Source organism: Anser anser (assembly GCF_964211835.1).
Source record: "Anser anser genome assembly, chromosome: 24".
Classification (NCBI taxonomy): Eukaryota; Metazoa; Chordata; class Aves; order Anseriformes; family Anatidae; genus Anser; species Anser anser.
Window position 1 is genome coordinate 5,777,127 of NC_139745.1, and position 17,904 is coordinate 5,795,030.

The window sequence follows — 17,904 nt, forward strand, 5'->3', positions numbered from 1 at the left end:
GTAAAGGCTATAAAACTGGGGCTGGGACTACAAAACACGAGGCAAAGGCTACAAAAAAGGGGGCAAGGGCTACAAAAAAAGGGGGTAGGAAAGATAAAAAAGAGGCCAGGGGCTACAAAAAAAGGGTAACGGCTATAAAAAATAGGGCAGTGGCTACAAAAACCGGGGCAGGGGCTACAAAAAATGGGACAGAGGCTATCAAAAGAGGAGCAGGGCCTATAATAAACTGGACAGGAGCTACAAAACGGGGCAGGAGCTACCAAAAACGGGGCAAAGGCTACAAAAATGGGTCAGAAGCTATAAAAAACGGGCGAGGGGCCAGCCCACCCCCCCCGCTCCCCTCAGGCGGCGTCGCCACCACCTCAGGCTGCGCGCGCCCCACGTGACCAATACCCCCTCCCACCCCGCCGCCACAGGCGCCCGTGGAGAAGTGACGTCATCGCGCTGCGCCGGCGCCTGCGCAGTGGGAGGCGGCGGCGTGAGGAGGAGGAGGCGGCGGCGCGGGGCTGTGTCACGGCGGGGCCGGAGGGGCGGCCATGGAGTACCTGATCGGCATCCAGGGGCCCGACTACGTCCTGGTGGCCGCAGACACGGTGGCGGCCTCCAGCATCGTCCAGATGAAGCACGGTGAGCGGCGAGGCCCGGTACCGGGTGGGGGGGGGGGGAGGCCGCAGCGGGGCCCGGCCCGGCCCGGCCCGGCCTCGCCTCAGGGGGGGCGCGGTGGGGCTGGGCTGGGGGAGAGCCCCCGGGGGGCTGAGTTCCTGTGAGGGTTTTATGCCTTATCCTGGGTTAACTGAGCGGTCACATTAATTTACGGTTCGGGGAGGGTTTAGCTCGTTAACCCAAGCCTTGTCCTGTGCTGTGCTACTGCTGCGGGGGGAATTCTGAAGGAATAAGCGGGATGGGGTTAGTGCTTGGCGGTATCTATGCCCCTGGTAAAAGATATTTCATGAAGAAAATTAAATATTCGGAGTAAAGGCACTGTGGAATTCATAGCACGAGGTATATGAGCCACTAACGTCTTAGTTTCTTTATGTAGAGAAAGAAATCTGTGGGTTTCTCAAGCCCTTGAAATTCTAGAAAATGATATTTTCTGTTTCTGTTTATTGCAGTTATAACAAATTGGGCTAGAAGCATGGTTTTAAGGTGTAGTGACCTTAATACAAACACAATGTTCTAGAAAATCTGTTTTTTAAAAAGTGCTAAACTGTAATAATGATAAACTTTTTATAAAATCTTCAGTGTTAGAGTGCCCTTACCTATAACTGTATTTAGTTTCAGGTCTGTAGAATTCAATTGGAGTAGTAAATAGATTGCAAGGGATAAGCAGCTTCTATGCAGTTGTTAGGTACTTCAGGATCCCCTCAAATCGTATCAGAGGATTGTGACACCTCCTGTGTATCTTGCAGCAGGGATTATTCAGCGCTATTTAGTAAACTGAAACCGAAAGGGAGTCTCAGGCGTGGAGACGCAGTGGTGTTCCCTAGAACTAACTGTAGCATGGAGCAGCGCTTTTCCTTGCATGCCAACTGTCTCATCTGAGCGGTAGCCTCTTAGTGAGGTGCTAGAGTGAGTGCAGAATTGGTTTCTGTGGTGTTGTCATGACAACTTGGATTCCCTCTAGTACACGCAGGCAAGTTTTGGAAACTGCAGTTAAAAGTCTAGCTTACTGTTCCTCACTTTCCAGTTATTTGTGGACTGTCTTATAATTTGTAATCAGTGTTTACATGTTGTGGTTTTGACAAAAGCAATGACAAAAACTTTTTTGAAAGCTTCATTCATCTAAATAGCTGTTCTTTGGAACAATCCTTGATATCAGAAGGAAAGGATGGTTTTGTGGAATTTAGTTCTGGATTTCCTCGCATTGTTTTTGCTTTGTGCTGATATTTCAGCTTCATACTTTTTTTTTTTCTTCTGGTTCAGTATATTTAGGTAAAATAGAATGGTCACTGAGCAGAATTCTTATCCCTGAGTCAGGGAAGTACCACGTATAGTGTTGAATTATATCTGAACACAATGTTCTGTGTGAAGCTTTAGTTGTCATTTTTTGCAACAAAGATCACGTGTTGCTGCAATATCGCCCTTCTGAAAGAAGCACTTCAGAAAAAAATCATTTTTATTTCTCTTGGTGATGTGTTTAACAAGCCTGGTGTGCTACACCATCAACTGTGAGAAGCTGAGTGCTGGTGTCTGCTCAGGAAGACTTTTTTGGTAGTGTCAGGACGTAATTGAGTTCTCAGTCTTTGACCTTTGTGCTTTTTGTGAAAGAAATCGTTGTGATATTGGCAAAATAGCTCTTTTTTTTTGACCGTGGCTCTTGATGTTGTTTTTCTTTACCTAGACCATGACAAAATGTTTAAGATGAGCGAAAAGATCTTACTCTTGTGTGTCGGGGAGGCTGGAGACACTGTACAGTTTGCAGAATACATCCAGAAAAATGTTCAGCTCTACAAAATGCGAAATGGTAAGTGAAGGACAACAGTGATTCACTGAGGGTTGGGAAGCAGAGAGTTAACGATGGGTGTACTTTGGTCGAATGTTTGGTGGAAAGTTCCGTTCTCAAAGCTTCTCTATTTGTAAGGATTTCTGTACTTTAAGTGTCAAGCAAATGTGGTAGTAGTGCAGGATGAAGTAAAGTTTGGAATGTATCACATAAGACGTGAAGTTTTTCCAAAGCCATACTAACCTATTTGTTATATAAATGAATGACAATAATAGTTCAAGTAAAATATTTCTCTTAATTTCTGTAGCATGGTAACTGTCACTGGTTTTCGTGATGTACCTGGCTGAAAAAATCAGCCTACATACCTGCAGTATTTTACCTTTTTGGAGCTGTTTTGTTTTAGCGCGGTAATGAATGTGGGTTTGCACTGTTACCACATACATATTTCTTCTGCAGGTTATGAATTGTCTCCTACTGCAGCTGCAAATTTTACACGACGAAACCTAGCTGACTATCTTCGGAGTCGAGTGAGTAATAGCTGAAAGACCTTGGCTGAGGCTTACAGGGGGAAAACTTCTGTTTTTAAGTAGTGGAGTCTGATGAAAAGGTGGCGGCTTCTGTCTTTACAGCTGAAGTCACTTTGAAAGGATATGTTTTTATTAAAATTTAGATTGCTTTGCTTATTCAAAAAAGCTATCGCTTATCAATAAGTGATACAACTACAGTCTTGAAATTCCAGCTTTTGTCCAGTAAAAATTTTGTCACAAACGCTGCAGACAGCTAAGTGAACTAAGCCTCTTTAACACTGAGATTAGTTTTCATGCAAATGTACTGGATCCGTTTAATCTTATTGGAAAATGATTTAATAGAGCAAAGCTGTTTGATGTACTTAGCAAAACAAGTCCCTTTTGTAAACAGAAACATGAGGCTTTCAGTAAAAGAGATCCAAGTTGGAGCTGTATTTTTTCAAGTTACCAAACTGCAGTTACTGGTTTTTTTTCTCATGGTAATTGCTCCAAGTATTGCTAATAAGTGCATCCCACCAGTCGTTCTCCAGCTGTCATGTGGGGATACCCTTTGAAGCATAGTGGAGAAGTCAGGACTTCTGTTTGACTTTCATCTTGGCTGGATGCAAGTTAGTGTCCCTGGACTTCTGCTTTCAAGATTTGATAAATGTATATGATGCATGGCTAAATAAAACTGTTTCTTCCCCAGGAGAAAAGACTTGATTCTTTTTGTAAAATCCTGTTATGTTTGCAGGAGGGGCAAGCAGACTTCTAAAGATCCAAGGTTAGGAATTGCTTCGTTAGCGTTTTTCCCAACATATTAGACAAATCAAAACAAGAGCAAAGAGGATGCTGAGAATGAAGTTGAACAAATCTGTCAGGGATTGGACAGGGGATAAATTAAGTTGGTTGTTCCAACGGTATACCTCACAGGCCTGAAATCATGTTTTACAGTAGCACATGCAGGCCAGTATCAACCTCAGAGTTGTGTTGCTGGGAATTAAACTTGTATGGAGTGAGGTAAAGACCCTTCTCGAAGATCTCATAATCCACCGAAACAACCTAATGTCACTGTTCTCATTTCTGACGTGGATGACAACTAAACGCAGCAAGTTTTCAAGTTAACAAAGCTTGTGTAGAGCGAGTCAGTGAAACAATAGTGCTGAGGATTATTTAGGATATAAAATACCACTAACAGGAGTAATTTAACGGGCTTTTTGGCAAGCTTGGCTAGCATGATGCGGCACTGTCTTCTGTGCCGTGTCCCCTGAGGCTTGATCCTCCCCGTGTCTCCTCTGCTTCCTGAGCCCACGCTTGCCTTCCAGCTCACCTGCTCCAGATGGGCAGCACAGTGGGGAGGACACTGGCAAAGGCAGATGTGTTTATTTACCGGAGACAAAACGTTGTGCTGTTGCAGATGGCAATGCCCTGGAGCAAGTGGTGCACTCTGACACTACTGTCACACTACAGCGATCTCTGCACTGCAGGGAGAGCTCCTTTTCTTTAAACGTAGCACATCGTGGTTTGTTTGTGGATTTAGAACTTGATGATACAAACCTTGCCATCAGATTATTTTTTTTCCCCCTGTGGATTATCTTACCTTTTTTACTCTAATTTGTAGGATGCAAGGATTAACGCTAGCTCTCCATATCTATTTAAATTGCGTGTAGGATTCCTGGAGGCTATTAATTATGTGGTTGATAAAAACTTAAAGGTAAAACTTGCCACCACCTCCTGTTAGGAGCAGGAAAGTAGTTTACAAGTAGAGAATTTAGCAGGGAAAAGGCACTTGGTTTGTTGCTGTATTGCCATTTTGCCATGTATAGCTGTCCGTTACGAAGGGCTAGAAGGTATGTGAAGGGGACTGGCCATACTGAAACAGAAACTTTTCTGGCTTTCCATAATTGTCATGGCCCTGCCCAAAACAGGGCTTGTTCTGCACTATTAACCACCATCTGAGTTCTTCCCTGTTATCTACAGATATAAACGAAATCAAACTAGTTAAGCCAGTATGAGTGGGTCTCTCCAGTGCAGTTATCTTCATTTCTAGCAGTTTGTGTGTGGCTCTGATAGCCTTGTTACCTTGCAGTGCACATTTTTTAATATTTTTTCGCAATTTGAAATCTGCTCCATGCTATTGAGGAAGGTTGTGCTTCCCCTACTTTTCTCCAGACTTTATTAAATAATCAGTGGAGTGAACTTCTCCCTTCAGTCAGTGGCTTTGCTTGTGAGCCCTGTGTGCTGAGGAGAAACAGGACTTTGGATTAGCATGAAGAATCAATGGGGAAAACAAATAGCGTTAACCAGCTGGTACAGGAAGACATCTGTGAAATATTACATTTAAGTTGATAAATTTTGAAACCATTCTGATTACAATATGGTTGCAGCTTTAGCAAGGCATGCAAACATAGAGCTGTTGCCAGAGTATAAATATGTGATAAGTTTAATAAAATGGCTAGCTTCTTTCTGTTCGGATGGACAACGATTAACCAAGCCTTATAATAAGCATGTTACAGCTCTCTACCTTTCTCTGTTCTGAGGATGTTGCTTTAGGTACTAGGCATGTCTCAGACCTGTGGTGGTCTTGCTAGGACTGGAGAGTTCAGCCTTAGTGCAGCAGATTTCATCAATTCGGGCTGTGCTAAGCTTTAGGATTTACCGTTCAGGCAAGTAAAACTTGATCTGCCAGGCACGATGAGTTCAGTTCGAAGTTTCTGAATGCCTGCCAAGATCGGGACGAACCGTGTGGATCAGACTGAGTGCTTCTTGTGTCCTGGGGATGGCTTTCCTTTTGGCAGTCACATGTAATGAGGTTGGGCTTGTACCTTAAGGGTGTTACCATACTGTGCTCTTTTACTAAATATACAGCATGGTTTTTCAGAACACTTCTTTAAAACATGGGTTTATACTCCAAAATAGTGTCTGGAAAGAATCTGACCTCCATTTATCTCTTTTAAATGGGGCAAACCAAGAAACTGCCTTGGAGCCAGTTGGCTTTTGAATAGGTGAGTGGTGCTATGTAGTTCCTCTTCCCTGTTGCCTTCTCCAGCATCACGCTTGATTCACCTGATGAATCAAGTGCCAGTGTTTGAACATTCAACATATTACAGAGTGTGCGGGGGGGGAATAGGAGAAACACCCTCCTGCCCCCCGTACCCTTTAAAGTTCAGCTTCTTGTTGTGTTGTGATGCTGTGTTTAATTATAGGTGACAGGGGCTGGCCTGAGTCCAAAGGAAGACTGTCAGTTCCTCTCTCCTTGTCCACGCTTGGCAGGATGCTTCCTCACGCCCACCTTTCTCCCCCTTGCTGTGACTTTGGCTTCCGCCAGATGTCACACCGCTGCTTGTCACCGCCCAGCCTCCCGTTGCTGATCTTGTTGTTTCAGTGTATTTATCACAACTGTTCTCTTCAGCTGTAAATTCTGAAGAATTTCACACATCCCTTAATTGCTGTAGTTATTTTAAATCAAACAGCATAAAGTGCAAAGCTACTTGCAATGAGAAATATTGCCTGTAATACAACGGCGAGTTTGGGGGGAGAAAAAATTGAATCTCTTGTGGAGTGTCAGCCATCCGCTGAGTTTGGTGTCTCTAATCACAGCAGCCCTCCGAAGAGCCTAGGACTGCCATGGATTTAGTTGCAAAAGCCAAGGCTGCCTTTGAAACGGACAAATATCCAGGTTATAGTTAATTTCAGTGTAGGTAGTTCTAAGCAAATATTTACATCTCGCTACACTCTGAGGATAAATGTCAGTGTCTGAGGGTATGAGTCAGTCCTCTTGTGTAAACCCAACTGAAAGGCTTGAGAGGTACAACAATACCAGTCCTAGCGCACAGGTGTTAGTCCCACGCTCGGATGCAGTGAAAGTTTTCTTTGTGACGTTCACTTCCCCCTGTTCACATTGGGACTGACTGGAGTTAGGGATTTCAGATGTTAAATGCTGCAATGATAGTGTTACCATTCTTGTGGCAAATGACCTCTGCTCCCTTTGCCAGATTTTTTTTCCTGGCTAAAGGTGCAGCCGGCTACATGGAAACACGAATTTGAAGGCTTTAGGACTTGCTGCACAGCGTGAGGCACTACAGGAGTAGCATTTTTCTGTAATGGGCTATTGCCTTTTGCTTCAGGTACCGTAGGCCCTAAGATGCTGGGAGACTGATGGAGTTAGTTCTCAAGTAGGAAAACCTGCACAATTTTCACGTTTCTAGGAAGCTGCCTTGGCTCAGAAGCGTTGTAGCCTGAATGTTCCCTTAAATTCTGACCTTGAATTTGTTGCATTGGAACAAGTCTTGGAGTACATGAATTATGACAGTAAATGGAGATTGTGGTGGTCTGGGCAAGGGGAAAATTCTGTTACCTATATTAAATATTATTTGAAGGGAGACTTTTTGCCCTAGTGATAAATGTTACCCCCCAAGTGAATTACTCCTTTACATTAAGTGCCTGTTAAAGGTGCTGAAGTTGTCTCTTTGAAGCTTTTGAGTTAATCCTGTATTAATGTATCAAATTGCCTGCAATTTTCAATTGCAATCATGGTATTAGTAAATAGATTGTGTTTATCTTCTATTGTTGAGATCCTGCCTTTCCTGAATAATAGGATGATAGGGTGACACTTTATTTGCATTTAAGAAGTTCTCATAGCCCGTTAGTGGGAGAACTTAAGACTGAACAATAGCTTACAGATTTCAGTCTGTATAACACCACTTGTTTATTGTTGAGTACCAGTGTTGGTAATTCAGTCACACAGTAATTTGAGTGATCTTGTGTTATGTGTCATGGCTTTTAAAGATCAACTTGTGATGTTTGAGAATAAATGAAATACAGACTAATTAAATGAATACAGCTGTGTAGTAACTTGGTTCCAAATATTCTGAAATGCTTTGAAGATTAATCACACAATTTAGTGACATGTCTGGTATAACTGTAACACTGTAACCTGCTTTATTTTTTATCTGGTGAAAGTCAAAGTATAGCATCCTGTGGTTTTTGAGTGCAAATTCGCTATGCTTAGCATCAAAATGACCTTATTCCTCTGCTAAAGCTAATGTTTTGGTTTTATAGTGAAATTGTCTGCTTGTTCTAATAACGTCCTAATTTTGCTGCTTTGTTGATCTAGATTTTCAAGCATTTTAAGAGATATTGTGTTACTATAATTAATAAGAAATATATAAATATGGGAAATACCAGCAGTGTATAAAGGCAGTTTTAGAAAAGGTATAAAACTCATAAAAATCTGGAATTTACATTTAAAAAGAATACAGTATATACATGCCTCGTGATCTTAAAATGTTTATATTGGAAGACATGGGGACACCTGCTTTATCCATTATGGTAAAACACAGTAAGCCTAAAACATGAAGAAAACTGCTCGGGAATTGCTAAGCTTGCAAGTAAAGAACAATAAAAAGGCATGATTACATTAATGCAGTTCCGTGGTCTTTTGGGGTAAGAGAGAGCTATTTACTAATGTTACCCGATAGGGTGTTGCTGAAGTCATAAATAAGAATCAGAAAAGAGAATCCGAAGCAGACTGAATTTCTAGTTTAAAAAGTAAACCATTTCCAACTAAACAAAAAGCTGTTGCTAAAGGAATGTTGTCATATCTTAATAGTCAGTTTTAAATGGAAAGGAACCAGTTCCTTTAGATCTTCATGTGATCAGTCGAGCCAAATAGTAAAGATTAAATTTGGTACATGCAATAAAAACCTAACTGCCAATTAACAAGACAGTGTAACACTGTATACAGCTGTTCACGCTGCACTGTATATGAGCTTTCATGTGCTAAAATGGTCAATGGTTAACAGTAGTGTGACTGAGAAAAGAGCACATTAAATTAACAAAGAAGTTCTTATAAAGCGCAGAATGTTCATGTTGTGCTGCCATGCAGACAGTAAAAATTCTCAAGTTTTATGTTCAGATGAAAGAATCTTATGTGGAGACATAATTAAAGTTTTTGTTTTAAGTTTGAATGTGCCATGAAAGCTTTAAAAAAAAAAATCAGGGGAGTAGTACAGTTTTTGCTTCTGCATTCCATGTTACCAAAAGATTTGATTTGCTTTTAGATCGAAGCCCGGCATCTCCTGCGGACAGTATTGATGGAGTTGCTAGCCATTTTATCACAAAGAATTGTGAAACCAGCTATGTTGCAATTCTGGGTGTGGCATGGGTGGTAATTAGGATTCAAAGACTTGGGTGTGTCTGCTTTAATGAAAATCTTGTTTCTGTTTGTAGACCCCTTACCACGTCAACCTTCTCCTGGCTGGCTATGACGACCATGAAGGTCCTGCCCTTTATTACATGGATTATCTTGCAGCTCTGGCTAAAGCTCCTTTTGCAGCACACGGATACGGTGCGTTCCTCACCCTCAGCATCCTCGACCGCTATTACAAGCCAGGTAAGTGGAGCCTGTGGAGAAGAAAATTCTCCTGTTACTGATTAATAACATAAAGGTTTGAAGTGTGAGTTTGACGTTTGCTGAGTCAGGTGGTCCAGCACAATTGCTGTGGTGCTGCAGGTTTGAACTTGACTTTGTTAGACTAAATGCAGCTTTAAAGATTGCCTTCTGTTTTTGCTGAAATGGTAATGTGAAACTAGACAACTCCGTAGTGTTTTCCTGTTCGAAGCATAACAGACTGTAAGCGAAGGAAGTTCCAATTTATTCTAGAACATGACTAGACTTTCCTGGACCGCTTGCTGCTAGTAGTCTGGTTTTAATAAATAGCACTTTGATAACTTTATCTTCTACTTGCTTGTCTGTTGCTATGATAAAGATTTTCCCAGAGTATCAATGTTCAAAGTGCAGTCCCAGATCTTTTTGCTCCATATCTTGGATTGGATATATCGGTTAATATACAGATATCAACATATCTGTATGATATATTAAAAATATACAGGTGAAAAGTTATTTCTTCTTAGCAAGATTATCTCACAGCTCTGAAGTGTTGATGAAGATCAATTGGTTTGTTTTACAGTTTTATCCATATGGCAGCTGTTGGTCATAATTCCTGTATGTCTGTAACTGTCTAAAGTCTTAATTTTAGAATTGTGATCCAGTTCCTACGTTGCCAAAGAATAAACATGGCTCCATCCCCATTTTACAGAAGAGGAAATGTACTAAGCTGGCACTATGGTTAATCTGACATCTTTGGCTTTAGCCACAAAACTGCTTTACTCCTTACTGTGTGCAAAGCCGAGTTTAATTTCATAGCAAAGACGTTTACTTAGTAATCCTTTCATCTATCCATTGCAAGAAAAGAAGCTGTGAACTGGCAGATTTATTTTAATGGGAGTTCTTCCTGAACAATGAATGCGAGTCTGGAACAAAATTTAGAAATAAGTTTTGAGATCCACAGAGCTTAACTGCTTCCTGGCCATGTCTCTAGAAAATAATAGTACTTCCTTTTTTACAACTTGTTGTGGAAAGAAAAGCAGGGAACTGCAATAGGTTGTCATGGCTTGCCATCCTTACACAGCGCTGGATTTTTTATCCTAATGTGTGAGAATAGCAGGGGCATCGCACACGTGCCTTTCCCATTATTAAAACTAATACCCAGCAGGGAACGTAGCACCAAAACCGATCTCCGCCTACTATCACTGACTTGCAGCCGGCTGCGGACAGATGGAGCTGATTTAAAACTGTAATAAACTCAAGGAGAGAGAGACGGCTGGACTTCTCCGAAGCCCGGTCCCTGGCCATGGGAGGCAAAATTCCGTCATGCTTCCCATTCAGTGTAACAAATTGATTCTCAATGGCTTGTTGCAGCGTGAGTGCTTCAGCGCAGGACGTCCTCAGTACATCTGGAAATTGTTTTCTGTGAGCTGGGAAGTAGAGTTTTTGGTGCTCAGCTGAAAAGTTGTTTAAATTTAATAAAGTTTCTGTTGAGAGAGATGGCCTCTAATTAAATCAATCTGTGGATGTTTTGTTTCAGGTATCACACGTGAGGAAGCTGTGGAGCTCCTAAAGAAATGTCTAGAGGAGGTGAGTTGCCAAACTTGGGCCCTTGTGAACCTGAGAAAGGAATGTTTGTTTGCGTTCATTTGCTGATATTTTCCTGTTCTTCTTGTTGCATTTTTGGCTGTCTTTGCCAGAAGGGATAATAAATGCATAGTGACCAGATGTGGAGTAGCTACTGAGGAAAAGGATTTGTGGGTGCTTGCATTGTCTTAGCATGGTTCACATCCTCCAGAACATAAACTTTAAGCTTAATTGCTTTCTTTACTTCTGCTTCTTTCATGCTTAGGATAATATTGATACAGACTGTCTTTGACTTTCTTTTATGTTGCTTCTGAATGTAATGCAAGCATCCCTCTGTTACTTGTGTTACACTTAACTAGTAGATACTTCCAAGTGTACTTCTCTTCCAGCTTGTGAAGTGATATCTAAGTCTAATTGGGGTGAAGATCTGACCTTAAAGTTCATAATCAATTTTAATGTAAACATATCCTTTCAGACTCCAAGGCTTTTATTGTAGGAAAACATTCTCTGTCCTTGTCTTTGAATTTAATATAATTGGGAAGAAAGTTCTAGGGAAACATTACAAAGAAGTATTCTAAAGAGGTTCTGTTTAAAGTATCTTTTTGATACATACACTGTGCCCGAAGTTGTAGCCCACTCTGTTTGTCTCCCTCCTTAAATGCCTGTTATGTTAAAAGGCGTTTGTATTTTGCACCTCTAGCCTAGACTCGTCTAACAGGGGTAGTATTATAACAGAAACTTGTACAAAACGCTTCCTGAGTTGTGAAAACCACCTTAGTTCAGGTCACCAGGACTGTTAGGAACAAGAACCAGGATGGAGATTTTGATGAGCAACAGCATGTTCCTTAAATTATGCTCTCCTCTTTTAAGCTTTGAATGAATCTCATCTCCTTTGTCTTTTTGTCTTTTGAACAGCTTAAGAAACGCTTCATCTTAAATCTGACCTCTTTCAATGCCCGGTTCATTGACAAAGACGGCATCCATGAAGTGGACAATATACCCCTTCCAAAAGCAATGTCCTAACCCCTGAGATCTTTCTTCAGCAGTCTTCTTTTTATGTTCAGTTTTGTTTTTAATATTCGTTTGAAGCACCCAAGTCATGTACTGTGCTGGGAGATTGAATAAAGATTGACATTTATGTAGCCAGTTCCATCTTTTGATTCCACTTTGATTCCACTGGTCCTTCATGAGAATATTTAAGTAACTCCTTCTGCAATGAAGACGAAACATGATTTATTGGTAATGGTGGCACGTTCAGATTACTTTCCTTGCTATTCTGAAATTTTTTTACTTCCCCCTCTTAAGTTTTCTTATGGGTGGGGAAAACTAGTATTATATTTTTCTAGAAGAGAACTTGCTGTCATCTGTTCTCACACTGGGTATTAAAGCTCAGCAAACAGCAGACAAGTGCTTTATGCTAAACATAGCAACATCTATTTCATCTTTCCAAAGATTTCACTACTGTTTGCATTATAAAAATCTGATTTTCAAAGACTTAATTTTGCTTTTGTTATTCTTGGTTTCAATCTAATCCAAGTGGAAAGAAAGGTTGTCAATAAATAGAATGGATTTAAAGATACTAGTGTCACTTTTTACTCATGTGGCCACAGTTCTGTTACCAGGAAAATATTCTCCTTCTGGCACCATTAGGTCATAGCTATATTAAGTATTTTAAATATAAACTGACTTATTGTCTAATTTAATCATTTCTACAAGTTTAATGAAAAATGTAATTCCATTGCTTTTCATAAATCTTAGGATTATTCTCATCTAGCTAGAGGTTTTTCCTTGAGAATAATCACTGATCTTGTCTGGGGTTTAGATGATGCTTCCATATTAAAACTGCAGTCAGCAAATAGCCGTAAATGATTTTCATGTGGCTGATACTTACAATGTGCACAGAAGTGATTCTTCTGGGAAGAATTTTCATTGAGACCAATTCCCTACTTGAAACTGTATTGAGTTAACCATTTAAAATGCTTTGTTGGGGTGCTTATTTTGTTTGGAGAAGTTTGGAAAAAGAATCTTGGCAATAGGTGGATGTGTACAAGATCGTATGTGGGCTGGATTGTGTGGCATGGCATCACATCCAAGTTCCCACGCATGGGAAAGGTAATGAAGACCTAACAGTCTGTTTGTCAGAACCTTTTTGGTCTTGTTCAGTAGTGCATTTCCAGGGTACTTCCATTTCTATTCTTTGTACAGCTGAGACTAGGTGTGGCTGAGCACCACTGCTCCTGGTGCCCTATGGGTTTACCCTGAAATCCTGTCTCACTTGAAGGCAGTAGTGAGAACTCCATGATTTCAACGGATACAGAATGTCACTCTCTTCAGAAAGCTGCCAATCTTAAACCAAGTATTCCCATATTACTGAACATCTGCGAACTGGATTAGAGACTGGGCCTTGCTTAGTGTCACAGAATAAATTTGTGACTCTGGTGCCTTAACTCATCCTGCCTCTTAAGACTGCACTTACTTAAATCTAATTCTGAAACAAAGTCTCATCAGGCTTTGTAGTCTTTAATTGTTTTCAGAATGAGTAATTATTGGTTCTTTCTGCTGCAGTCCTAGCTGCAATTGCTTTTATTTAAAGCTGATGGCATAACTGAAACATTTCACTAAATCTGACTCTCTTAAAACCCATCTCAAACTTTTTTTTTTACGCTAAGGAAGTCCCTGACATGATTTTCTCCTGGCAGGTCACATTTAACATGAGTAGTGTCTTTGAGTGTTCTAGTTCTGTGATTGAAATCTCACCCTTTCATGTTGCATTAATGTATTTATTTAGCTTAACATGCAACATCTCTAATTTATTTTACCACTGATGTCGAATGTTTTTGCAGGTTTCTTGTCTCTCTTTTCAAAGTCATCATTGCAGAGTGACTGAGCTGATGTGATATTTTTGTCACTGCATAGCAAAGTAGCAATGCCTCCTTATTGGATGCATTCATTATTTCAGACACCAAAACTGGGGTGTGGTGCTAGAAGATCATGTTAGTCTGGCAGAGGATCTGCCTGGAGTTTTTATTGGCACCTATTTGCATGCAGGTGATTAATAAACATAAAACAATTATTCCCTTGCAAACACCTCTGTTGGATTCAGGTTGGAGTGGAACATATGTTTTGCCTGAGGGCAGCGACCAGGATCTGAATCCTCCATTGAGTGAAAGATACAAGGGGTTGCATCAGAAGCTAACAGCAGCAACCTCTAGAAAGGAATAAATACAGCAAAGCAGTAGAACAAAAGAATTGGCCCACAGTGAAGCTGATCTCTAGCCTCTAAAGAAGAATTCTCTAAAGGACTTTCCAAGAATTATGCTTTTTAAGGAAAGGTGTAATACTTTTGCTGTCTAACTTTGTAGAATATTTTACGGGTCTACGGTGTTGATTGAAAATTCAGAAACATTCAACTTTCTATTTTCTAGTTTTAATACATAAAATCTCTTGAAGAAAAAAAAGTTTTGAGTTTTGCACAAAGGGGAAGAGAACCTCTCACCTGCTTCACCTTCAGGGCTAAAGCTTTTGGAAACAACATTTTTTCCTAAAATCCAGGAATACCTTCTGGGAACAATCCATCATTTCATTTGAAAAGCATTTGTTTATCATGACAGGCCTCTCTTTCTAAGAGATCTCTGAAAGAATTGAGCACTGCAGAAAGGTACTGCTTTCAGCTAATATGTTTTTGGTTCTTTATATTATAAAAAAAAAAAAAAGTTGTAAACCAAGGTGATGTTTGCAGGGTGTTGTTGTATCCACAGTGAGCTGGTCTGCTTTGCTTTGGCTGGTAATTCTCACCGTATGTTTTTCTACCGAAGCCTCAGGGCCTAAAGAGTTAACAAGGCACTTTTTCTCATTTTGGGTTTCCTGTTTAAAGATAGTCTTTTCCTGAGCGCTGTGCATGCAGCAGATCATTGCACCAGCTCATCCCTTCAAGAGCTGGGAGGCTGCTGTAAGATCAGTTTACAAGGGAACAGAGCCCATGTGCCTTAGGCCATGCTGATGTTAGGAGTGCTTTGCTGAAAGAAGTACGTGAGGTAGGTGCAGTGCTCTGGGTTTGGTCTGTGCTGCAGGAGTTGGCTTGTATGAGCGCTTGGCTTGTATCAGCAGACCCTAGCAGAGGTGTAGTTTATGCAGTCAGAAGATGCCTTTTTTTTCCTTGGTGTTAATTATGCCTTTTCATGGAGGAAAATCTGCATTTCCTTGTGAAGCTTCACGCTTACTAGATCCACGTTAGCATGGGGAGTTCTTCTGTGCTCAGACAGCAGGCTGACAGAGTTGTACTTAGCCAAAGTTTGTAATGTCATCGGGACAGCTCTGCAGCCCTAAAGCTGGCTAGGTGGCTAGAAGCCTTCATGAGAGATGGAGCTTCTCCCCACAGGGGGTGGGGAGTGACAGCCAAGCACAGACAAGCAATTAAAAGCAGAAATTGTTGAAAGGTAAAACCAACATCCCCATTGCTGTATTTAGCCCTTATGTAGAACAACTGGTGGCAGTGAGTGCCCTCAAGTTGTTCACCAACAGTTTCCTAGATTGCTCCAGTCCCAAAAATCTGTGACCCCATCCATTTAAATGAGCGGAGAAGCTTCAGCCATGGGTAGCTGAGATGCTTTGTACAGGGACTGCCTTTTCTGTGCAAAACGTGTTGCGTGCACACTCAGCAGGTGTGCTTGTAGAAACCAGTGAAGCCAATATAGAAACTATGCAGCAATTGTATAACCAAGAAAATTAGAACTAAGGCATGTCTGGAGCTATTCTGTCCAGTATTCCCAGGCAGTCTTCTGAGTTTGACTTTTGTCTGTAGCGAAACGATGAAATGGTCACTGGCAGGAGCTGTTTGCAACAAAATGGAGCTGCCAATTTTCAGAGTGAAGATGTAGGAGCAGAAGGGAGAGATCAGGTTAAACTCCCAAGGATGCTTTAATTTGCTTATGTCTCTAGCTTTGGCAGTAGGTTCCTGTAAGAAGTGTTAGCAGATGCCAAGGCTGACATTATGGGTTGTGTTCATGGTGCTTGGGGTTTTGTTGATTCAGTTTTCCAAGCTGAAGCAGGGACAGAATATTTATTTTGTATAAAATAGTTTGAGCTCTAAGGATGGAAAAACTTCCCCTAATTTTGCTACCTGTCAAGCACTGTGTGAGGAAAAACGAATTTATCCTACCTGCAAACAACTTATCCTTCAAGCCATTTTAAATTCTTCAGAGGTTTAACCTCGTTCAGAGGTTCCATATGTTGTTATCGGGCTGCCATCAACAGCCACTAAGTGCAGGAAATTCTCACGTGAGCGCTGATCAAACTAAACAGACTTAAGTTGTTCTAACAGATTTTTTAAAAAGCAAAATGGAAGCGGTGGAATTAAAACCCGTACGGCTTCTCTATTTTCCATGATCTTGAACTGCATTGGCGTACTCCCAACCTGCAGAGGGCTATGTTAAAAAATAAATTAGTTGTCTTGAAAATGTAAAGTGACATTTTAAGTGTTTTGTTTCTGTGCTAATGTGCAATTAGGTAGTTATCCAATAAGCTTATTCATGTAGCCTAACTCAAGACAGCTGTGGGAGGAATAGAGAAAACCCTTTACTGTTTGGAATGGTGAGGAGGGAAAGGATGCCGAGAAGGATCTGTTGCAGAATCTCCAGTATGTTCTTCCTGTGTAGTATGGTAAAACGTCAAAGGTTAGCAAGTTTTAATAAAAATTAAACTCTGCTGATCAGATTTCATAGAGGTGAAACTAAAATGTGGATAATCTGAATACCAGCAAGTGTGGTATAAGTTTGGTTCTATAACTGTCATCAATACTTTGGTGTTTATGCACAAACATGAAAATAGTGCATCTCCTTCAGTTAATTTACAAGAAGATGGACAGCTCGGGCTCAGTCGTACTTTGTGGAGAAAACCTGTGCCTCTCAAGAGCCTCTTCCATTCAGCAGAGGGCAGTGATCTTGCATCCACATTGTCTCCTCCTCGCAGACTTGTTTGGCCACTTCATCTCTGTGCAGATCATCAGGTGGTCACAGAAACTCGGCACTATGGAGAACGGGTAAATACCTTGCACAGCAGTGGCAGGTGAGATGTACGAGGTTCTCTTCCCTTGGAAGAGGTACATCTTTAACCATGTTGGACAGTTTTCATGTGAAACAGATATCTGTGTCTTCACAAGCAGGGAAATGAAAGCTAAGAGCTAGTAACTTGCCAAAATGACCTAGAAGAGTAGCTGGAATCCATCCACTATTAATTAGTCCAAGCAGCAATGAGCAGAGAAATAAAGTTGAAGCACATCTTTAGTGTTTTTTTTAAGACAATGCCAGCCTCCATTGCAGACTACTCTTGATGTTTACTACTAAGTGCTTGAAGTGAGGATGCGTGCAGGATTTTATTGTCAACAGTGTGACGAAAAGGAGAAGCTACAGCAAGATGTGATGCTATTTTCAAAGAACCTTCTGTGGTCCCAGAGCCCAAAAAAGAAAAGGAAAAAAAGGAAAAGTCTGAAATGGCTCTTTTGGGATGTGGAATATTGTAACATTTATCTACTTTTACCCAACAAATGTGGTGTGTTGAGGCCATGGCTGAAAGATGCCATTGTAGTGCAGAATGGGTTTAGCAGAAAATGCACGTGTTTATGTAGCTAAATGCCCACGGTTGGGGTTTATGGGAATCAGAACCTTTGAAGTACATAACCGGCCTGTGGCATCTGGGAATTGGGGAGACATTTCCTAAGCTGTCAGATCGTTTTGTGGGTGTACTTTTTTTTTGAACAACATTTTTTTTTGAATCTTTCAAGCTTCTGTTACTGGGCAAAGGCAAGTACAGGATTTAGAGGGATCTCCAGGAATGACTCATTTCTAATCTCATTTTAAAAAGTGAAAGTTCAAACCTGTTTCACTTTATCATCATCCTGAAACTTGTGTGGCTCTCGGTGGATACCTTCAAGAAGAAAACAATTAAAAATGGGTTCTAATTTCATTTGTCTTGCAGTATTCACT

General features: G+C 41.0%; 1 protein-coding gene across 1 annotated transcript; it reads left to right on the top strand.

The window, feature by feature from the left end:
- The first annotated feature begins 448 nt into the window (after positions 1–448).
- Positions 449–12,499, top strand: PSMB2 (proteasome 20S subunit beta 2). Its single transcript, XM_083810397.1, has 6 exons — positions 449–627; positions 2,342–2,464; positions 2,900–2,970; positions 9,181–9,343; positions 10,878–10,927; positions 11,840–12,499. Exons 1-6 carry the CDS (start codon positions 537–539, stop codon positions 11,945–11,947), a joined length of 606 nt encoding a protein of 201 aa, XP_083666523.1. The 5' UTR covers positions 449–536; the 3' UTR covers positions 11,948–12,499.
- Positions 12,500–17,904: the final 5,405 nt, after the last annotated feature.

Excerpts from the sequence above, each read along its gene's own strand:
- PSMB2 (XM_083810397.1), top strand. The coding sequence starts at position 537 with ATGGAGTACCTGATCGGCATCCAGGGGCCCGACTACGTCCTGGTGGCC. Across the intron at positions 2,465-2,899 it reads GCTCTACAAAATGCGAAATG|GTTATGAATTGTCTCCTACT; the intron begins GTAAGTGAAGGA and ends TTTCTTCTGCAG. Across the intron at positions 2,971-9,180 it reads CTGACTATCTTCGGAGTCGA|ACCCCTTACCACGTCAACCT; the intron begins GTGAGTAATAGC and ends TTCTGTTTGTAG.